Here is a 24,818-nt window from a genome sequence, read left to right on the forward strand (position 1 = left end):
CTGAGCCCAAAACTATATCGAATGATAATATCTAAGAATATACAAACATTGGACTTGGCAGTTCAAGAAGTAGAAAGAATTGTAGAAATCGAGATGATTGTGGCAAACCACAATAAGTCAAAAATAAATAGCGTAGGAAAATCAACACCAAGACGATCACGAGAGATTTTCCCCGCATTTTTTTAAGAATAAGTTCATAAAACAAAATCAAAACAGACCTTCAACCCCCACGAAGCAGAGAACTGTACGTTTCGTACCAACTAACACGACAAATTACGCAAATAATTCACCTTCGATTATACGCTATGCATGGTAATTGACCAGGCCGTATTGCCAGGGAGTACCGTTCTAAAAACAACTATGCCCTACCAGCCCCCGATTATAATAACCGTTTGTTTGGGAGAACAAACTTAAGCGCCCATGGGTCAGAAAGTTATTGAGTATTACCCCGCAACCCTTACCAACAGGGCTTGGCGTATACAAACCCTCCCCCCAACAGACAAAATAATTATCGTTTTCCCAACCCAAATACCCCGCAAAACACATACAAGTGCAGTGCAAGGACAGTATACCCCACTGGATTTAATAGGAATACGGGTAATAACAGAGGAAATTTTCTCCATCGGAAAAATTTCCATCACTGCGAAATAATCAAATCCCGCAGACCGTCGGCACAAAAAATTTCAACCCCCGTAGCAATACTTGGCAATCACGACAGTCAAACGTCAATCAGCTTGCTAGGGAAGTTCCCACTGATCCTCAATTTCAAACACCGGCTTATCAAATCAATGCACAGGGAAATGAATCAGGTCCCCAAGAAAACTAACCAGGACCCTGGAGGCCAGTATTTTTATAGGTCCCATCCAGTAGTAGTACCTTCCTTAAGCGATAATAATGACATATTACCTATATTTAATGATTTTAGCGTTGAAAATATTTATTTGAAAGCACTGGTAGATTCCGGCGCGACAGTTAATATAATAAGCTCAAATGTGTTCAATAAATTACCAGCGCATATCAAGCGATGGAAAAATTTTAATGTTCCCAGTTTAACTAGCGTCACAGGGCATAGGTTGGAAGCAAAAGGCTCAATATGCCTAGAGGCGACAAAAGATAATAGGATTTACCCTACCAACTTCATAATATGCAAGAATTATCCATACGAGGCAATAATCGGTGCTAATTTTCTAAAATCTAATAAAGTGCTATTAGACGTGGCCAATGACAGACTCTTATATCCATCTGATCCTATGCTCTGACGCTAGGAGAAAGGGGACGCAACAGTGAATAGAATAAAGTCTTCTGTACCCCATTTTTCGTCTTACAATTACAATAAAAAAGGGAACAGGTCTCGTTGAAATACAAGTTATTTTTGAGCACAAGCTAGATAAGTGTAAAAATTCCAAAAGGAAGTTAGAAAATAGTATTAATACCCCATGCGATAGGTACCCACTAACAAGACCACAATTCTTAGAAAAATTTCATCTAGACCACATCCAAGACCCAGAACTAAAAAAATTTTGTGAATTACTGTGGAACTTTAGAGATGTATTTTCCAAATCTGAGGAAGATACAGGACTGATACCGTTCTATGAACACTCTATCCAAACTACAGGGTTGCCTGTTGCCAAACGGCCCTACCGTATCCCCCGCCATTACAGAAATTGGTTAAAAAATAAAATCCGTGAATTGGAGAGAAACACTATTATAGCCTGTATTCGGCCCCCGTCATATTTTTGGGCAATAGGTTGCATCAAGACTGGGCTGGCAATGCGTGTCGAACAGGGAATTTTCAGACATATCTTCAAAAAAGTAGTGAGAACTTCTCCAATGCGTGTGTGCTTTCTCAAGAAGGCACTCACTTCTGAACCAATACTATCGTTACCTGATTTCGAGAACGGACAATTTTTGCTTACAACTGATGCCTCATCTATGAATATTGGTGCAATTCTCTCTCAAATAATTCCTATACAATATTCTGACCCCCTACAGGATCCCTTTGGTCAGAGACATCAAGAGAAATTAATATGCTACTCAAGCAGGACATTTTCGAAAGATGAAAGCAGTTATTCTGCAACACAATTACAATTGCTATCTATAATTCATCAGTTGGAGAAATTTAGGCATTATTTAGTTGGTCGGAAATTTAAGCTGCGTTGTGACCATAAAAGCTTGCAGTACCTGAGCACTTTCCAAAACCCGACGGGAATTTTAGCTAGATGGATAATGAAAATCCAAGGTTTGGATTACGAATTTGAACATTTCAAGGGTAAACAAAACGCCCTCTGTGATTAATTGAGTAAGTTCCCCGGGAATAACACATCAGATAAAGAAAATGAAGAAATAAATGCCATCAATCCCAGTAAACGAAAACACAAAAAGAATAAACCCAAAATTCGAATAGAAGAAAACAAGAATAATCATTGCCCTCTATCTCCAGCAAATATAAAAAGAAAACAAATTAAGGATGAATTGTGTATGACACTCATTAACTAGTTCGTGAATGATGATAAGCTGCCCGATAAATTCAAAGCCCTAAGAAGAGAAATGGACAATTTTTATTACGATCTATACGACGGAATCCTTCTGCAGGATAAATAAAGATGATACTAATATAAACCCAATATGAATACTCGCAGTTCTACCCCAAAATTTAGTAATACCTTATTTCGAATTCTTTCTTTCGGATATAGGCAGACACTTAGGAATAACTAAAACCTTCCATAAATTAAAACAATATTTCTTCGTTCCCTTGGTATTAACGAAACTCAAAGAATTTATAAATAGATGCGAATCATGTAATTTGAGAAAAAATCCCCAAACTTACCCCCACCCCCAATGGGAAGAATCCCAACAGCAAGACACCCAGTCGATATTATTTCTTTTGATTTATATGGAACCAGCGGAGGTTTACCTGTTTTTAACAGAGGACACACGTGTGTACTCAGCGTAATTGATCATTTTACTGGATTTGCGTTTGCAAAAGCATTAAAAAATCAAAGCGCGTACGCCAGAAGCAAAGCATAAGCGAAATTGTTTTTGAGTTTTGGCATTCCGAGCACAGTATTGAGTGATAAGGGAAGCAATTTTGTTTCCCAGGTAACAAAAGACTCAATGAGTTTTCTCAACATAATATAAATTGGTGACATTCCCTTACCAACCCCAAGGAAATGGCAAAATAGAAAATCGCTATTAAATACTCTTGAATGTTCTGGGTATTTATACAAAAGATAATAGAAATGACTGGGACCAGTTCTTACCATACTTAACCAACGTGATCAATACTGCTTTTTCTGAAGTGACTAAAAGTCCCTTTTATTTATTATTTTGCCGCGAATTTAAAATACCGTATGAGGAAATTATAAAATCCAGACAGTATTACAATAATACAGAGGATTATAAACAGGAATTCATAAACAGAATGAGAAAACCTATAAGATAGTTAGGCAGGAATTAGAAAAATCTAAAATGAACCAAGAACAGAATGATTTCCCTCATGTCAAGGGAAAAATACATTTTGAAATAGGAGATCGCATCTACCTAAGGAATGAAGCTAAAACTGAAGGCAAAAAACTCTCCAATAGATACTCTGGACCGTATAGAATAATAAAAAAATATGACAGCGGTTTTACTTTTAAAATGACAAATCCCGATACCCGAAGAACCTATAAGGCACACGTTAGTCGAATAAAAAGAACCAAATTTCCGGAAAGATAGGTATCGCAACCCCTGTATGCCGATACTTTAGACGCAGAGGATAAATCACCTCGGTTGCGATTGGCTAAATTCAAACCTCTTAATTTCAAACAAGACTATTTTTAAAATGATAGGATTTCGAGGAATTCTTAGCCATAAAAAATCTAGTGGTTCCCAAAAGAAAGTCCCTGGTACCAGTGAGAATAAAAATGCCAAAAAGTCCAAAAAGCTCATCCTCAGAAATTTCAGAAGAATTAGACTATAAGCTATCCCCAGAAACACAATTCTTTTCCGACAGAATTTCTACCTCTTGTCCCCCCGAAAGATTTCCAGATGATATGGTATCACCAGCAACCACAATAGAGAGGCCCTTATCATTAAAGGACGAATTGAATAGAGGCATTGGAACCCCTGTGGCAAAATAAAGAAAACTCCGCCTAAGCACCCAAACAAGAAAAACTTGAGAGAAGATATGGATATAATCAACTTTCATGTGAAAACGAGGCAAAGCAAACTGCCTTGGAACCCACAAACCCCTGAAGATGTAAACCCAGGACAATATCTTGGCATAACAGTGTCCAAAGTTAAGCCAAATGAATGGTCCTCCTGGCGAGAGACCATGGTGCTTAAAATATTCCACCCCCTTGAGGACATGGCATTTAAACAATGGAGGCACCCTGCAAAGACAATTGACTCTTCCCAAAGTTCTCAAGAATCTTTCAACTCTCCCGAGTCAAGAATTCAACATGAGGAACCAAATAATAAACCTTCCACCTCCAGAGGAGAAGAAATATATGAAGAGGAGGCGGGTGACACCCCAAAATTACAGAGGACCACCCCCGAAAGCCCTAATGATGAGTCTTCAGAAACCAGCTCCACTAGATCAGACAATGAGTCAGCTCCGGAGGAACCCCAAAACACACGGAAACAAAAACCAACGACAGCCACGGCCCGTGCGAAGGAGGCTAAGTTAAAAGGTCAGAAATTCCTATTGAAGCAATACAAAAAGTTTGATCTAATATCAACAGGAAAGTCTAAAAAGAATAAGCCTCAAGAAAGCGAGGAGGAAGTTACTAGAAAGTCTGGTGGAGTAGTTAAAAAAACAGATAAATAGACATACGTCTAGAAAATAAATACTTAAGGATTCATAAAATAATGTTAATACAGATTTGAATAGGATGGACACGCCAAAATTTAAAACAAAATTGTTTGAATGAGATATTGAAATAAGTTATAAAGTAAAACTAACAATTGACCTTTACAGATAACCTGAATATCGGTTTGACAAGAAGCCCTGAAATTAGAAGCTCACGAGCAAGAATAGTTCGACCTCTCCCCTATAAACCTGGTGCTATCCCTTTGCTAATGGAACAGTTATGGACCAATTATTCCTGAGGCGCTCAAAACTTTTGGTAGCCGCGGCACAAATTAAAAAAGAGAGGCTAAAACTTGATAAAATGATAGAAGTTGCTCTTGAATCCCTTCGTAAAGTCAAGGTATCTAAGGACAAAATAAACAAGAAAATAAATGAGATCCTTGTAGCTAAACAAATAAATAAGCTGATCGAGACTGAGTTTAGGGAAGTCAAGGAACAGGCCGTAAAATCCAAAATGAAATGGAATCATTAAGCGACGCAAAGATTATTAGCGGATACAATTACTTTAATAAACTCCTAAGACTACAAGGCTTATATAATAAAATGCAAGAGATCAGCGAAAAAATGGAAGATTACCGAACCAACACTGTTGTAACTGCAACAGCAGCGGTGCCAGAAGCACTAGTCCCCGAACACATCAAGCTTCTAAACCTACAGCATTGATACGACCATTTAAAGTCACAAAAAGAAATAATAAAACTCAGACAGGAAAGCTTAGAAAGACAACTGGAAGAAAACAAAACAGAAATCAACAAAGAAATACAAAAGCAGAAGGAATTTTGTTCAAGCTTGGAAAAAGTGGTAGAAACCTTATTTACAATTGAAGTCAATTTACCATTCAACCCACAATTGGAAAGTATTCTGTGAAAAAAATATAACGAAGGATCACCACAACCCTCATATTTCACGATCCCCAATCAAGTGCAGTATCCACTCACAGACTTTCAAGCTGAATCTGCTCAACAAGGCTCCTCCACCTGCCATAGCGCGACTCCAAAGACCGAATGTCCCACTACTCAAGTAAACGATCTAACTGGTCAATGCCCCTTAGAGTTTACTCAACCACAAGAAACGCCCAAAGTACAACTATTACAGCCTGATTCAGAAAACTAAGTGAATATCTACCACTACCACCAGTCAAAGCCTAAAAAAATCAAATTTATCATTTAAGTAGTTAAGCTGCAAAAAAAATACATATATATATTTCTAAGAAAAGTATAATGAACTGTGCAAAAAATATGTTTTACGGTAATCAAATAAATCGTACGAAAATCACGTTAAACTATAGGAAAAATAAAACTTGCTAATTATTGATGAGTTGTCCAGTAAACGTTAAATTAAATAACCGCTAAACCTAAATTCTCTCAAAAATCTTTAAGAATATATATGACTGGCTAAGAATAGGCCAGAATCTATGAAAAGATGTTAATGTATAAAAAAAACTTATATACAGAAAGTGGTAATTATATGACAAAAGTTTGGTTGAAACTTCCTGACTTCTATGCATTTTCATTCATTTTCCTAGGAAACGCATGCTCAATCCAACAAAAAATACCCTTGATAATTGTAGAAAACACATTTGTTACATTAAGGTTATTCCATTACACCAACGTATACCATGCGTACCAGCATGCAGGTTAGCCTTCACTAAACCTCAAGGAGCAGAAAATATGTCAGATCTTCTTTAAATATTCCTGAATTTTTTCTTCTTTTTTTCCAGAAAACAGCAGTCAGCCGAATTATAAATAGAGTTTTCAGTCAGTCAGAACAGCAAAGGCAGGCCTTACTATTCGATCAAATCCATTTTAGTATTTAAAATCTATAGACCAATTTTCCCCCTAAAAAAAGACTTGAACTCAACATTTGACAGAAATTCCATCACCAGAGATAGATATAGTTAAAACATTTCTTTTATAAAAAAAGAGTAGACTTTTAAAACTGATTATAAGACACGCAGTGTTGAATTGCCTAAGTAAACAATAACTATTTTTCCCAATAAACTTGAGATAGAATGAAGGTAGACCGATGGGAACCAAAAATATTGTTTTAAGAATAAAAATAATATCAGCTGAATGGAAAACCCCTACAAATTGCTTTAAGCATCCCACATAAATTATACGGCCAAACAATATTCTTGCCTATTCCCAGGATAACATCTTTTCCCTTTTAATATTATAATTTATGTATGTAGTTCAATTGAATCATGTAAAATATTGGTCCGAGATAACTACTTTACGCCTGTAACTTTCCGACGCATTCCAAAATCCACAAAAATTAATGGCAAATTAGTCGATTTATTTACGCATTTTTTCCTCAAAGTTAGAATACTTTCCCTTTCAATTTGCAAAGTTAGCAATTATTTTGATTGACCTGTGTACTGTTTTATATTCTAAAAATTTCCTTATTAGTAGGTAATCTATTCGCCTAATTTTGCTGGAAAATATTGTTTTTTTTTCAAGAAAAAGAAAAAACGAAGATATAGCTAAAACGTGTAGCTAAAGGGTAAAATATAAATTTACCCTACCTACAACCAGTAAGCTTGACCAAGCTCTAGATTTCCAAACACATTCATCAGAGCATGAAATAAAAATAATCCTAAAAGGCATGATCTTCTAGTCAACGTAAGCCTAAACCAAATAAATAAGTCGGCGTAAACTCCCAAGACCTTAAAACAAGTGCAGTATAGTCAATGCAAAAAAATACCTTTGTAAAATAAATAAATAGGAAGCGAAAAAGGTACCGAATATTTTCACGAGCATCTAGACCGTAGGTTTTAGCCCTTAAACTTAACCAGTAGAAGCAGTCGAACTTGCAATAAGTTTTAACCCGTAAAAACACCCAAACCTAAAAACGAGAATAAAACCACAATGCGCAAATCATCAAAACTAGTAGCTTAACAATAAAAAAAATATGAGAAAGTAATTATTATTCTAGAATGCCTATAAACTACCAATAATAAGCTACCAATTTCAGCGAATAAAAAGAAACGGCTCATGAAATAATTGATAAAATGAGAAATTTTGTTTTAGGTCTTAGTCTAGTCATCGCTTCGCTTTTTCAGTATTGTCTTTTTGTGGCACAATTCAAAGTTAGTTCACAAACCTTTAGAGTTAGATGTGACACTCGCCTTGAATAAAACTATTTCAATAATTATCGTTTGCAGTTTAGAAACCAGTCATATGTTACTCATGTAAAACAGGTAGTTTATCTAGAAAGGCTATCCGTAAGCTTAAAAACACATAAAGTTAATTACTGAAGTCCCAAAATGTTGTACCTTAGAATCACAAATAAGGGTAATGTATTCATTGCAGAACGTGCAGAATTGAAATAAAGATGTAGATGAAACATAGGGCATATATGTAAAAATAAAGTTGACCCAGCAATGTAGGCATGATATTTAGAGTGCCGTTAAATAGCGTATAGCATGAAAGTAACCCTTGATCTAACCAGACATAATTTCACTATGGCAAAATAAAGAAAGCGGTATTATGTAGAAATAGGTTAATATCTTTTCGACAATAAAAAATAATATTCTGCTTCAGAACCAAGATAAACAAAGGAATGTGCCTTGAAGAAGAGTATTCGCTAAAGAATTAACGCGAAAAAAATAAATCAAGACCCACCGCTTAGAATAAATTAAGAATCGCCGCATCTAAACCGTAGGAGTGACCTGTAAACTTAAAGAGCAAGGAAAAATATAAATTAGAATAAACGAATAACCTATAAAAAAAATATAGCCCGTAGATTATCAAAAACTACAATAATGCGAAATTGTCAAGTAGAAAATAGCCTAAATTGATGAAATATAAACAAGTACATCCCATTTGAAGCACATACTAAAAGCCCAATAAGAGGCACACAAATTCTAATGAAGAGCAAGCACCTTATCGACGGAGGTGATCAGTTGCAACAATAGATAACCAATTTCATCAGAGATAAGAGGAAGAATTTCCCCTGTTAGTTAAAATACTTAAACCTAGGATTCCAGCAAATCCACCCTATTTTTCTCACGACTGTAGAATAATATTGTACTTTTAGCCTAAATTTTGAATCTTCGCGATAAACACTACTTAACTCCCATCCGGCCGGATTGGCCGACTCGGGGCTTCTCCTCTGACTGAATTATGGTAGAGCTTCTTTTACAATTCCCTGTTCGCTGCAGCCCGAAAGAGTACCGACAGGGGATGGCTGGGAAAGTTTTCCCTCCAGCACTTGGGAGGTCGTCCTTTTGGGCGGGAGGCATCAATCCTTCCTTCAAACGCAATTTTTGGAAGTTGGGCTGGGGACATCTGCTGAACGTGGCCTAACCATCGAAGCTGTTGAAGCTGGATGGTCTGCATGATGGTCTGGGAATAGTTGAGCGAAGACAACAGCCTTTCGTTTGATATTCGGTCAAGGTAGGTGATGCCAGCAAGCTTCCTGAGGGATTTTGTTTCAAAGGCCGCCAACCGGCATTTGTCTTCTGCTTTAAAGGTCCATGTCTCTGCTCCGTACGTTGCTACTTGAACCACAAGAGCTCGAAAAAGGCGTGTTTTTAGTTTCAGTGACAGATGTTTGTTTTTCCAGATCGATCGCAATGACTTGAAGCATGCTGAGGCAAGGGCGAGGCGTCGTTTAATGTCTTTTGAGGAGTCGTTTGTGGACGTCAGCTCGCTTCCTAGGTAAACAAAATGGTCAACCCACTCGATCTCTTCCCCCTGGATCATAATTTTGCTGGGTTGAAGGCCTGTATCTGTATGCCGCGTTACCTTCATGGCTTTTGTCTTGTTAGCATTGATTTTCATCCCGAAGGAACTAGCTGCATGATCAATATCGTTAGCGCTTGATTGCAGTTCCTCTAGTTGTTCGTTTAGGCGATTAATGTCATCGGCGTATGCAAGCATGTCAAAGAGGTGTCCACTCATGAGTACTCCCGTGTCATTGGGCACCAGTGCCAGTACAGCATTCAGGAATAGGCAGAACAGAGTGGGGGAGAGTAGGCATCCTTGCAGCACTCCTGAAGAGGTTGAGAATTCTTCAGTAAAGCCTTCGCTGGTCTGCACCATGCTTCTCGACTTCTCGTACATGCTCTTGATAATGTTAATAATGTCAGTGGGAATACCGTAGTGTGCCAGGATGTGCCATAGGCCATCTCGCCAAATTAGATCGAAAGCTTGTTTGAAATCGATAAACAGCTGGTATAGCTCTTTCCCGAATTCCAGGTATCTTTCCATAATCTGTCTGATCACAAAAATTTGGTCTATGGTGGATCGGTTTTGACGGAATCCAGCTTGATATTCAGGGATTACGTGTCTTGTCAGGTTTCTGATCCGATCAAGGAGAATTTTCGTAAGGATTTTAGCTGGTTGGCAAGTAAGCGATATGGGTCTGTAGTTTTCGCAGTTACTTATAGATCCTTTCTTGTGCAGGAGCACTATGACAGATTTCGACCAAGACTCGGGGAAGTATTTTATTTCCCATACAGCTGTTACTATTTTGTGGTACAGATCAACGACGATATCAGATTCCACTTTTAGCAGTTCTGCCTGTATACCGTCTATTCCGAGTGCCTTATTTGACTTGAGGGATTTGAGTGTGGCTTCTACTTCTGACCTTAAGGGTGGTGGGGGTGGTTCCTCATCTCTGTATGCTGGGAACTTTTGAAGCACTTCAGGATCTGGGTTTACTGTGAGATTAAGCTTTTCCTGGAAGTGTTCTTTCCAGTGATCTCGGATTCCGGCACAAGTAGTGATTTTGTGTCCATTTTTATCTAAGAGATCGAGGCACTTCGCTTCTTTGCGGTTTGTCAGCTCTCTGGCACGTTTGAACATGAGGTGTGAGTTACCCCTACGGAGTCCTCCTCACACTGCCTGCATTTTTCAGTAATCACGTTTTTTAGTGCTTGGCGGGTTTTCTTCTCAATTTGACGTTTAAGGTTTTTGAATCTATCCTTGCTTTCTTGATCTTGCTTGTTTTGGAGAGTTCGTTTCTCAGTACATATATCAATAATCTCCTGGGTAATCCATTGCTTGTCTTCTGCAGATTTACGGCCGAGGACGAGCTCAGCTGTTTTGCATACGGCCAGGCTGCTTTGCGAAACAAGTAGATCGATGTCGGCTGGACTCAGCAGATCAGGTGTTTCTTGCAAGGTCTTTGAAAGTCGTTCGTTGATCTGCATTCTGTACTCTTGTCTCGTCTTAAGGTCTTTAAGGGCTTCTATCCGGAATCTTGGAACTTTTTGTTTCGGCTTGACAACGGCCTTTAATCTTAGGCGAAGCGATGACATGAGGAGATTGTGATCACTATCAAAGTCCCCACCTCCTAGCCTCACTGTGTCTGTGAATGAAGATTTCCATCGGCTGGATACCAGTATATAATCTATCATATTGGCAGTCCTTCCATCGGGGGACCACCACGTAACTTTTCTCTTTCGTATTTGCTTGAACATTGTGTTTGTGATAAAAAGCTCTTTATCTCGGCAGAATTCAGTGAGTCGTTCTCCTCTGCCGTTGATCTGTCCGATCCCAAACTTGCCCATGACATCTTCGTGTCCGCTATTGTCATTCCCCACGATGGCATTAAAGTCCCCGAGGACTAACACAATGTCTTTCTTCGGAATGGTGTCGACAAGGCTCTGGAGCTGAGAGTAGAAATCTTCCGACACTTCTTCCGACCTTGATGAATCCGGAGCATAGACCTGTACCACGGAGAGGCTTTTGAACTTGCTTTTGAGTCGGATCATCATTAATCTCTCCGAGACAGACACCACTGATAGAAGAGATTTCCTTGCTCCTTTTGTCAGCAAAAAGCCGACTCCTTGTCTGTGTGTTCCGTCTTGTCTTCCAGAAAGCAGGAGGGTTGCGTCTCCTATCTGTTCTTCGCTGATACCTGGTAGATGAGTCTCTGAGAGGCCGATGATGTCCCAATTGTAACGGTTTGCTTCACGGAGGAGCATGTCTTTCTTTCCTGGTTTCGAAAGTGTCTGAAGATTTAACGTGCCGATTCTGGTGGTGATTTTTGTAGATAAAACCGGTCTAGCGTCCGTTCGTGACGGACTTGTCAAACGTTGCCTTGATTCGTTTCCAACGCTGTTGGCTGTCAATACATTGGTTGCCCCGGATGCGGTAGCTTGTCCGTCAGTTTCCCCAGACGCGGTAGCTTGTCCGTCGGTTTCCCCGGACGCGGTAGCCCTATTTCGTGTTCTCATTGATTGCCTATTCATAATTCAATAAACGCGATAAACACAAAGATACGCAAACAAGCCATTAATTAGTTTTCTAAATCCTGTATATTTTTGGCAAAAAAATTAAATGTTCTGCATAAGACAAAATTTGTCAAGGCGGGTAGTTCGAAATTTTACAAACGCAAGCCAGCAGGCAGATTCACCTGATTGTCTAGTTGCGAAGAGATATACTCTTCACGATAAACAACAGCCGGAAGATAGTTTCATTGTTCTGGATTGAAGTACAACGTGAACAATTCTTGAATTATTCGAACAAAGAGCAAAAATACAAAAATTTGAATAAATAAAAAGACGCAAGTAGAAAATATTACTGTTTTGCAAATGCTAAGAGTAAAAGTAAACTACAATAATTAAAGATTTTACCAACCTTTTAAAGCCAAGTACGGCACTTGTTTTGACCAAAATCTACTTCATTAAATGATGCACGTAATATCATATTTATACGTATGTTATCCACGCAAAGTTAACAGCTTTACAAAATAGTCTTTTTACATATGGTTAAAATATAGAAAATTCATTGGGACACTCACAAATTCAATATGTTAAAAATATGTTTAATGTTTATGATATAAATAAACAGTATAACTCACAAGTTACCCTTGGTTTATTGTGCAATGATACGATGGGCCATAAATATTCTGGCAATGGTTACAATAGGCCAATTATCTATCGATCTTGACAATAAGGACATAGTATAATAGTCTAAAAATACATTGAATTAAAAGGTTCTCGAAAGAAACTCAAGTATAATAAAAGGTTTTGAAGATAAATCTCTATAAAAATAAACCGACGAAGAAAATAACATTTTGAGTAATATTTAGAACTAAAACGAGAGATGTCAGTAACAAGAGTACGTATGTGCCCTTATGCACACTGCAGACAAAATGAGGGCAAAAGGCGACCTTTAAAAAAAAAAATTGTCCAAGAAATACCCCAGTAAAAAAAAATATAAATTTTGAAATTAAATATAACCTAAATCGCCTGGAACTCGTAACTTTACCTTCAGAAAAAAAGAAACATTTTCACGTACAAACAAGGTGGGGATAATGAGACAATCTCTTCATATACAAAACAATGATGGTTCATGACTTATATAATTTTAATATATAACATTAATTTGAATTGATGAAAATTAGATGGCATGCTTCACAAACTGCCGTTTTTTTTTTTTGTTTAACTCCTTAAAGAAATTTTGTATAGCAAGAGCAGAATAAATCCTTTCGTACACGGCCAAAAATGTTCTTAATAAGACAAATTTCATTATCTACCATTACAAAAATTGTGAGAACCATGGAACTTACTATGAAAAGATATAAAGAGGCTAAAGATAATTATTCAGATTGAAAATAAAAAGCATTATAAGCATTCTAGGGACTATATCTGGTGTCCTAAGAACTAAATCTGACCCCAAGGAAGGAACGGAGCTTATTCCTAAACATTTGAATATTTCGTAAATATATAAACTTACCAAACCATCCGGTAAAATCCAACATAAAAGTTTAGATAACATAGCGTTTGAATGTACGTACCTATGCCACTTGGCACTATCTCTGCCGTAGGAGTTGAATGGGTCGACACGGTAGATGTTTGTTATATAAAGGGTTAAAATCCCGAGCTAAATGCAGCTTTTTGCGGGCTCAAAAGTGAAAACCGGGCCAACGTCATGATTTCTACCTGTTTGCCCTCAGTATAAGGACAATTTAACCTAGCGTGACAAAAATAAACCATGGCTGCGTGGATGAATTTCAATTGGATATTAATACATAAGGGTGATTAAGCCTTAATGCCATGCGCTTTACACAGGACAATAACTGTATTACTAAAAAATTTTATTCTTACCATATTTTAGTACCTTTCATAAAGATCAATCTAACCTTAATTCTTCAACGAGGTCATGATAAGATATTTGTAGTTTTGATTTTATTTGGAGAAAATTGTCGCAAAATGCTGCATAAATGCATAAGGTTCAAATTTTAATCAAAAGAAAAAATTTTTCAATTTGTTCTTAGTTTTAACAATAAATGTGATCGCGTCAGATTCAAGGCTGGTATTTAGTACATTTGGATGTTATTTACGAAACACGCCGTATTTAATGATTAATTAACATCATTTAAAGATGTGGCACCCTCTTCTGCAAAAAGAGTCTGAAAGTGACAAAGTAAAACAAGCAAGGTCAACCCACAGAACCACGGTAGCCCCTACGCTCGGAAGCCGTGTGAGTCGATGAATTAATGAAATCATTAATCATAATAAGTATGAAAAAATATTTAAATTTCTGTTCTTTTTTACAATTTAAAACTCGGGTACGCACCCTTAACTAAGTTAAAGTGGATATTAATTAAAAATAAATAGTAAGGAACCTTACACTCTGGTGAAGATTCGTAGAGAACTTTTCTCTTCGTAAGTAGTAACAGTCCTCGTACATTCAGCAAAAACCCATATGGGGAGAAATCGATATTTTCCTTTGAAGTATTATAAAAACTAAACTCTTAATAAGAGGCTACATTTGACAAAATAAAACTACGCGGGCTTAAATTGGCAGAATCAGACTACATGCACACTGTACTCTAATATCGAGTAGTAAATGGGCAACAGATCCTTGGACCGAAAAGTAATGATAAAACAACAATTCACCCAGCACGGTCAATGTCATGTTTATCCACGCGGCCTCAAACTAAGCAATCCAAGTCAAAAAAGGAGAATCAAAAATACTATTGCCATGGGAGCTTGCGTGTTCTTGTTGTAGGAATAGTTTTTTTTTTGTTTTTTTTTTTATGGCGGCGGATTGAATTTCCATTATGAAATTCAACTAATATCCCTACAGAAATAACGTATAAGAGCCCCCAAAATACCCTAGTGACGAGTGTAATTTATTATCCCATTAATCGTGATTGATTGACCAAGCAACACCCTTATGAAAAACAACCCATATTCTTACGGAAGACAATCTACAAAAAAATGTGGGCGAAAGTAAAAAAAAAATATGTATACGGATACACTGGTGCTTAAACAGTGCTAAACCAGTTGCTAAACCAGTATTAACAGCACTGCAAGTTCCTTATTACCTTCAAAAGGGATAGATCAAGAGATCCCAGTCTCTGGATGAGTGGGAACTCAGAACTTCTAAAAAGAATGAGAGTTCTGTTTTTTCATTTGTTCGACGATGGGGAGGGGACGTCGGCCACTTGGAGAAGAGCCAAAAAAATGCCTATAACAGGACTGACTGACGATATTAGTTGTTTACATAATAATATAATCTTTATTGAAAATATATATAAAAATAAGTTGCATTACAATATAAATTAACACAAATTCATTCTAGAATAAAACAGGAAGGTGCGACTATTGAATATAATGACAATCTTCATTGTTCACAGAGCAGCCCAAGATGTCTTAAAGCAGGGAATCATACCTAAGCATGGGAACTCCCCCCAAAATAGCCGCAATGTATGAAAAATATGAATTCTCCTATTCGCGAGAGAGACCAAAGATTATCATATACGGGAAGCCAATGTGGAGTGTCTTCAACTCATTTTAAGTGGAACATTTAATTGCTTTTGAGACTGGAGCTCATTAATTCCCCTAACCATGAGGATTTTGTTGACCCTAAATTATGGAACAACTCTTAGACCACGGAGGAAAAACCCAAAGAAAGATCACATTGAACCAAATGAGATGCAGAACCTAAATCCGGGACTCCCAGAAGACCCTTAAGCCAAGTAAAAAGGGAGGATATTATCAACCGGGTGGGTATAGAGGTCCTCATTCGTCATGCCTTGTCCAGTCTTACCTCTCTAATTATCGTTTACGTAAAACCATGCGCTTATGACGATGAACTATGCAATACTTAAACAGCATGGACGTGCGTGAACAATAAGGCATGAAATATATAGTAAACTAAGACCTCATATTTAACCATTTGAGCTACCTCATATTTAATTAGATAGTTTGGGATTAATGCAAAATCAGTTGAGCGTTAAAGAGCGTTTAAGTGAAGTAAGCGCAGCAACGTGTGCTGAAAGTATATATTAGTATTGTTGTCGAAATTTTTATATTGTATTAATTTTCCTTCTACTTGATCATTTTTCCAATAGTTACTAAGTCTGTCCCACAGTAATCCAGTATTATTGAATTATACCAAAACGCATGTGAAGTTTTCTTTTAAATTGAAAATTGTTTTAATTGATTTGACACCGCTAATGTGATTACTTACAACTATTGCGTCAAATAATACTTATCGCACAATATGCTAAATTAAATTATGTACTATTCCATGTGTTTTAATCTACTCGATTGCAGAGAACATATGATTCTGCCTAGGTATTTATATTCAAGGAATCGGAGTAATCTAATGGAAGTCAATCATGGTGTACAAGCAATTTAACAAAGATACAACCTAGTAGCATCTACTTTCATGATTCGTCAACCACCGATAAGTACTCACAAGAAAAATCCCTGAAGACAATTTTATGATGATAATTGTGGATTACCGGAACCTAGTGCCAGGTAACACTGCCACAAACAATATCGTCAAACAGAATACCCCATATATATCTAATGACAATTATCTAGAAAACCATCCCAACCTAAGCGTATCGCAAAACTGCATAAAATCCGTCGAGCAACTATCTTTAGACGGCAAGGTCCCAAACATTAAATCCTAAGGACCAAAAATAATCCTAGAGGTTAATCCCTCAACAATTGTGTATCTTAAACCACGGATCAAAGACAATATGTCGAAACAAGACCCTAAAATCAAAATTTGATCCAACCGTAATTACCATTAGATGTCGCAAAACAGCCCATCGTTCAAAAAAAGAAAGAGCCAAATATGAAAAATTTTACGGGAAATATAAACTGCACGTGTATTAAATTTTCCCGAGGAGAAAGTGCCCAGGAAAGATACCCAGGCGAGCTATTAACATAGCCATTCCCTGTGATTAATCCCTGAGCAATTAGATACCTTGTAAACATATAAACGACGGGATGTGGAAGTAGGCTATTGAATTAAGTTCCAATCCACCTGCAGAAAAAAAGTGTTATATTTTATAACAAACCACCAACCCATCGTATACGATATGAAAAACCATGCACGAACAATTTTATACAGAAAGTCAAGCTTATATAACATTTTGAAATTTTAGACCGAGTATAGAGTGCAAAAATGGAAAACCTTTAAGACAAACCATAAACAATTAGCCGACTCAGAAATAAATTCAACGGAAGCCCAAAATAAAATGAAAGCGTATGTGAGTATTATAGAGATACGTAGGACGATGAAGTAAGTGTGAATTCTTATGTATCTACCATTTAACTTTAGTGAATATTAAGAAACATTTCAAGAAGCAGATAAAACAAATGGCATTCTTCCAGTGCTACTCCCAATTTGAACCCCATTAGTGTGTATAAAATCATTTCTTTTATATAAATTGTTTTTAATTCATATATATTTGTGTGTTACAAGTTAAATATAAAAAGCTATCTTTAAAAATCAATAGCATATTGTGCCAGTATAGCGTCAGATGGAGGTATAATGTAGTATTGGAAGTAGTGATTGTGTATTTTCAGTATCATGTCAGGTAGTAAAATTATTGTAATGTCAAAAACAAGAGAATTAAATTGTTTAGATTAATTAGCACATCAGGTGAAGGAATCTTCAGCATAAGGTGGAAGAAAACAATATTTAGATATTCAATTATATAATCAATATATTATAGTCAGTAGGAAAAACTCTTTGGTCCTTTCACCAAATAGAGTGTTATAGGTGATGGAACTTTAAGCAATGCTTTCATAAATGTAGACACAATAATGTAATTAGGAATGTGTAAAATTTACGTCTTACTAAAATTGAATGAATTAGATAATAAGTATTAAATTATAGAATTAACAATAACAGAACGTGATCAAAAATCACAAAATGAAAGGAGAACTAGTGGGCACAACGATGGAGACATCGCTAACAATGGGAAGGGTAATATGTAACGGGATCAAAACTCAAAACCCTCAAATTACGTTGTAAGCCTCCCTTCCTTCCAAGTTAAAGCTACCCATGTAAAATAGAGCCGCTTATACTATAAAACTAAAATCAGGTAACGCACAGACATCAAATAAGGGTTGGTCGTGCATTTTAAAAAGTAGCAAACAAATGTATCTTGATTGAATAAACTTTGTATAATCTTTCCCACAACGAATCTAGTAGCAATAAATAAATCTATCTTGAAGCAGAAGGACAAAGTGTCACAAAAATATGAGATAAATATCAGTGCGACTAATTGTTATGCGACAGGCGATCAAAAATATAGCTTATTTTCGGGAACTTGAATCATCAAGTGTCAAGAGAAAGTAGAATTTATTAGACATAAATAGCCACATGAGACACAAAGTATTTTCATGTAATCCAGTCATATTGTTCCTAAACAAAGTCTCATCTTATGTATTCCAATGTAATCAAGTTGTATTGTTCTGTTACAGAGTTTCATCGCGATAAATTATAAGCCTAATGGAAACTAGGTGACATGTCGTTAGTGAAACATCACGGAAAAATTCCGAAATGTTAATCTTATAGCTATAAATTATATGAAAGATGAGGTAGCCGAATTATGTGTTCTCTTGGCCCAATAGGAATATGGGTGACATATCTCTAGTAACGCCTTAACTCTAGTAACTCTAGTAAGCCTTGGAAAACTTTGGATAGTATAGTAACTTGGATTTGCAGCTGGGGAGCGAGTCTTTTTGCAGTCTTTTGTCAGTCTATGTGAAGTCTTATTCAATGTTATGTAAAACGTTGAACTTATAGTTTAGATAGAGTGCAGTGAGAATCTATCCCTCAGTGTATGAAGAACCTAGTGTCAGCCTTTAAGTAAGCTAAGTCCTAGCCCATTACGTAACCAGACTTAGATCAGATGTAATGACAATCGTGCACATACTATAGTGCCCATACCAATATATTGAAGTGCCATTTATTTGATATTCCTGAACGGCCTTGTACTAAAAATGTGAGTAGAAATAAATACATTAATTTCTTACTTATTTCTCTTCATGTTGTATTCCTCAAAAAATTAGGCCTGTGTGCCTCCCACTCGCTCCCTAAGGAATGTGATCCTTATCATCTAATTTACAGGTAATGAGTAGTAACCTAATAGCGTAACGACCCTAGATGTTATGGCTATGCTTCATTGAGAGGTTTACAGTAGAATCGAGGGTCAGTCGAAAGGAATTCATATAGTAACAGTCATTGACAATTGCTCACATAATCACTTAACCCATCCCTTGATTTCACCATTAATTGTACAACAAAATTTCACCCTGTTAGAAAACCTTAGATGCCCCAAGGCATAACTTACAACCCTTGCCCTGATTTCTGTGGGGGAGTTTCCTCCTAAAAAATATAATTTATATCTGGAAATCAACTACGATGAACAAAAAGCCACTCCAATTTCCAATTGATTGAGTCCTTTTTGAAGTTTCTACGACAAATTCTTCGATACCAAGTGCCCTGCTCTAAAGGAAAACAAATAATAAATAATGCATTGTGCCAACGTCGTTCTTACATGTTCTCAGGGCATAACTTAAAACCCTTGCCCTGATGGTTGTGGGGGAGTGTCCTCCTAAAAAAACATATAGGGGCATGATTGGCGTCGGGGCTAGTTGCCCTCCAATCACTTTCGACTATTAAAAAGGGCACTAGCCACTCCAATTTCAAATCGAATGAGCCGTTTTCGAAGTTTCTACGACAACTCCTTTGATTCGAAGTGCCCTGGTATGGAGAAAAAAATAATAATAACACATTTTGCCAACATCGTGCTTCAATTAGGCAGCGTGATTGCGCTGCCTATGATTATTCATTAAAATAACCTAATTTAAAGACAAATTACATATTTAGCAATAAAAATAGTTGTATAGAGGCGAAACTATTTATATCGAAAATGGAAAAAAACAGTAAAAGAAACAGGCCACAGAACTAACAAGAAAACTATTCAAGGAGACATAGTAAAGCTTGATAAACCTGATTTGGTATAACAAAGTTGCAAAAGTAAAAGATACAGATTAAAAACAGTCGGCAGTGTAAGAATAAACGATAAATGAAATCATTATAATGAATAAACACATACGATAAGAAATAAGTCAAATAACTTTTCAAGCCAAGAACTATTGTAAATCACAATGAAATGAAAAACGAGCAGAAATTACAGTAAATAACCGAGTCTAACTCAAAACAAGCGGAAACTACCACAAAGAAAAAGATAGATACTATCCCTTTTGCCTTTTAAAAACCTGAACATGACTTGCACTTTACTGCAAAAAAAATAAACATCTTAAACATTTTTTTCTTTTTTTAACTGTAATAAACTCAAAACTATTAAGACATTCAAGAATGAATACTAATGTATGTATTCATTGACGGTCAGTCCGCATTTATTTGTTTGTTTTAGCAATCATGTTTGTTTTGGTGGTATTTTAATTGATTTTATGAAAAACAAATCACACAACCTGATATTAAGATATAAATATACAGTTAAGTAAAAGTAAAATTGATTATAATTTTAGTTATAATCTAAATTATAATTACTTCATGATATAATGTTTTTTTTTTACTTTATTTCTACAGCTTGTTGTAACTTTTATGCAAAAAACTGTTTTGTCCTTTTGTCAAACTAATTCATAAGGATAATTCACACTATGTAAAATTTAAACGGGATATGGGGGGCAGACCATTATCAGGCATATTTTTTTTGTCTGCGTTTAATGAAGAAGTTTAATAAGAATTTAAAGAAGATTACTTCGATTACTTCAAGTTAATTCAATCCTTTTGTAAGTTATTCTTTAATTTTACGATAGTTTACCTGGAATTTTAATGTGCCATTCTTTTTGTTGGTAAAATTTGGAAGGAACAGTAATTCAGGTAATCCATTTCACTTGTAAATACCCCCCTCAATATGGTCCTACAGGCTGTAGGGTAAATTTTTTGATTAACTCACTAATTATATAACTTTAGAGGAGTTGAATTACTCTAATTCAGATATTGTAAACATACCACTCAATACTTTTTTTATTCTCTTTCCAAATATAATAGCCTGGTTGTTTTACTTGGGAATTAGGCCTATGTCTTAAGGGGACTCCACCCTTTGACTAGGCGTATTGGAAAAAATTAGTTTATAAGCTTATATAGAATGGTATTATCCAATCTTCTTATAATTAAAAACATTTGGTAAAATTCTACTTTAGCTACTTTTGACTATCTTGGAAAGGGGTTAGGTTAAGAAAATGAAACTTTCAGGGATAGGTCTACAGGCTAAAGTATGTCCTGGGAAGATATTTTGAAGTACCCACCTCCACTCCTTCTCCCTCTAGACGGTCCTGACCTTTGATGACCTTTAAAAATATGTGAGTTATAGAAGTGAAACCTAGCAAAATAGATGTTCTGCTTAAATGAAGTACAACAAAATTGTTTTCAGCTTCACAACTTTGCTCAATCCCAATTTATAAGGTTTTAAAGATATGCAAATAAATTTCCTAAATTTTGGAAATAAACTATTTATATCTCTTGAAATTCTGATCAAATATTTGAAATTGCATTTTCAGAGCTAAAACCAGAGAAAAAGAAACTGATAACTGAAAATTAAGGTAAAATGTTGTTTTGTCATAATTTCAATGGGTATAGACCTGTCATGTAGGCAAATTTCAGGACCCTTTAGAGGGAGAAGAAATGGAGGTATGTACTCCAAAATAGCTTCCTAGGACATACTTTAGCTTGTAGACCTATCCCTGAAAGTTTTATTTTTCTAACCTAACCCCTTCCCAAGATAGCCAAAAGTAGCTAAAGTAGAATTTTACCGCTAAAGTAAAATTCTACTTTAGCTACTTTTGGCTATCTTGGACAGGGGTTAGGTTAAGAAAATGAAACTTTTAGGGATGGGTCTACAGGCTTAAGTATGTCCTGGGAAGGTATTCTCAGCTTCACAACTTTGCTCAATCCCAACTTTTAAGGTTTTAAAGATATACAAATACATTTCTTAAATTTTGAAGAAAAACAAATCATTAATATGGCTTAAAATTCTACTCAAAGGACAGGAATTGCATTTTCAGAACTAAAGCCAAAGAAAAGGGGGTAAATTTTTTGCAGTTCATATTATTGGCTTATGAATAAATTAAACATACCACATGATGCCTTTTTTATGCTCTCAAATATAGTAATGGTTTTTGTTGGAAATAAATTTACCCCTATATATACCAATTCAGGGTATATATTTTCACATTAGGGGGGGGGGGGGGAGAGGTAGGGGTAAAGTTTAAACTTACCTCTCATTTACATTAGGAATAAAATTTTGGACCCAGGATGAAATTTTGACTCTAAAGAGATGTTTATTTCTTAGCTATCTCATCAGTGAGGTAATCATAAAATTTACAACCCATAGTTTTATATTGAACTATAAACAAATACTTAAAAATACTTTCCAAATACTTTCCAAATACTTTTGGAAATGATAAGACCCTTTGCCTTCTCTACAAAGCTTTGGTACAGCCAATCCTTGAATATGGTCATTGCTCTACATATCCCTTTTACAATAAAAACATCAAAGCTCTTGAAAAAGTTCAAAGACAAATAACAAAGTTCTGTCCAACTTTGAGAAATTTACCCTACAAAGATAGGCTCTGCAAGCTCAAACTTCCTTCACTAGCTTATTGACTGCACTGAGGAGACCTCATTGAGGTATACAAGCTTTGCTATGCTGCCTACGAAAACATCCAGGCTACTGATGTTCTCAGCTTCAGCCACACAAACCTTCATGGTCACAACCTCAAGCTTCAAGAGGAGAGGTTCCAAAAGGACATTGGCCATTGGGCGTTCAAGAACCAAGTAACACAACACTAGAACAAGCTCCCCTTTGAAGTCATCAATGCCAACTCATTAAACTCATTCAAGCAGGAACTGGACAAATACTATGGTGAAAGTGCCTACAATTTTTTTCAATTTAAAAGATTTTTGTAGAGACCCTGTGGCCTATTTGTTTTGCATTGAAAATGAAACAGAATTGTTCATACCTCATAATATGTTGCATGTTTCTATTAATCAGATTATAATGTTTTCTTCCTTTATATCAACATTTTTAAATCATTTCAAATCAAATTTCCATCCACTATTGCAATCAATCACTCAGGCACCACCAGATTTCACCAGGGAAAGAATACAAGAAAGCAATGGGCAAAAAAGACACACCATATAACTTTGACACACCATAGACACACCTTATTTATATATTTATACAAAAAATAGTTAAATATAATATTAAGACTATGTCTTGGGTATGAGATATTGTAAAAAAAAAAAAAAAAAAAAACCTTGGTATTTGGGAAGAGCATAAAATTAGGAACCTGATGGTACCACTCTTTTTTTTATTATGTCTTCTTCAAATGAGCTGTTAAACTGCAATTTTACCAATATTATTTTGAGCCCTTATAGGGATACTTTAAATGACACCTTATTAGAAAATGAGGCAACAGTCTATTTTAATGGCTGTGCAGAAGGAAACATATTAATAAAGTAAATGTCATCTCCTTACAGGAGAAATAGAGGGGTTGTCATTTTAGCCTATAGGTTAATGAGGGCTAATGCTCTGAAGCCAGCATTATTCCCTACTGTTGGTCCCAACTCACAAACTGGAGGTCATCTACCTGAAACTTGTCAAGCAGTCTACCATATCAATTCTTTTCTTCACAAATTGTCAACAGTTGGCACAAAATATCAAATAAAACAGTTACTGCTGAATCTGATGATGTTTTCAAATGAAGGGTAGATGCTGAGTGGTCCTCCAGAGAGTGTAAACTAAATTGGGATGCTACTGATCATGTAATAGCACCTGGTCACTGAAGAGCTTTGAATACAACTAAAATCATCATTCTGGAGCTGTACAAGGAGGAATCCTTAGATTGCTCCTAGCTGCAATTTAAGTTCACACCAGTAGATTCTATATTTTAGGAGGAATGCTCTTTTGTTTAGGAATACTCCTTAACAAAGAAACCTAAAGCATCTTGAGATGCAAAATAATGGAGAAATATATTATTTTACCTATTTCTGGGAAACTATAAACAATAGTGTGAATATTTATAATATGTTGCATGTTTATCCATTGAAAGATGGTGGGGCCAAGTAGAGCAATGCACTTTTATTAATCAGACAAGTAAGTATTTATGATTATTTTAAATTAGTTTTCAGAATTTTTGGTAGCCATTTTCTGCTACTGAAAAATAAAGAGTAAAGTGTCACTCTTAACCTTTACCTAAAAGAGAATCAGTAAAGTTTTGTAAATAACCTTTGACAATGTCTGCCCCAGTTAGGAGATTATCTGGGCTGTAATTGTCATGGTAGTGACCTGTATATTTGACAACAATATTGATTGAGAGGAATCAAATTGTACTATGCTTTTGTTGTAGTAATGTTTAGGTCAGTAGAGGCCATACATGTTGGATTACTAAACTCTGCCTTATAGGCTAATTATTAGGGCTAAAAAAGGTTTTAGGCTATTGGCTTTTGACTAGGCACTGTGACACTGCTAAGGGACTTCCTACTGAAGAGCCTCTTGTCTTCTTAAGATAGGCATAGTCATTGATAAAATATGCTAGTAATTTTGGTTAGGGCTACTTACAAAAAATTCAAATAGGATGAAAATAAATGTATCATCAGGTTTTTAATCTAAATAATTCCAAATATAATAATTAATGCAGTTTTGATTGCATTCCAGTCCA

At 35.9% G+C, this 24,818-nt stretch overlaps 1 protein-coding gene across 1 annotated transcript; it reads right to left on the reverse strand.

Moving 5' to 3' along the window:
• Window positions 1–5,906: 5,906 nt before the first annotated feature.
• On the reverse strand, window positions 5,907–12,053 carry LOC148948879 (uncharacterized). Its single transcript, XM_089095046.1, has 3 exons — window positions 10,677–12,053; window positions 9,028–10,536; window positions 5,907–5,996 (listed from the first exon to the last, which is right to left on the reverse strand). Exons 1-3 carry the CDS (start codon window positions 12,051–12,053, stop codon window positions 5,907–5,909), a joined length of 2,976 nt encoding a protein of 991 aa, XP_088951172.1.
• Window positions 12,054–24,818: the final 12,765 nt, after the last annotated feature.

Source organism: Artemia sp. Qi Xiang Cuo, chromosome 9 (assembly GCF_049724085.1).
Source record: "Artemia sp. Qi Xiang Cuo chromosome 9, ASM4972408v1, whole genome shotgun sequence".
NCBI lineage: Eukaryota > Metazoa > Arthropoda > Branchiopoda > Anostraca > Artemiidae > Artemia > Artemia sp. Qi Xiang Cuo.

Bases quoted from the DNA above. Each gene is read 5' to 3' on its own strand.
- LOC148948879 (XM_089095046.1), bottom strand. From the start codon at position 12,053: ATGAATAGGCAATCAATGAGAACACGAAATAGGGCTACCGCGTCCGGG. The intron at 10,537-10,676 runs GTAACTCACACC...GAACACTTCCAG, and splicing joins GTGAGGAGGACTCCGTAGGG to GAAAAGCTTAATCTCACAGT. The intron at 5,997-9,027 runs GTACTCTTTCGG...TGATTTTTTTAG, and splicing joins TTCCCAGCCATCCCCTGTCG to GCTTTGACTGGTGGTAGTGG.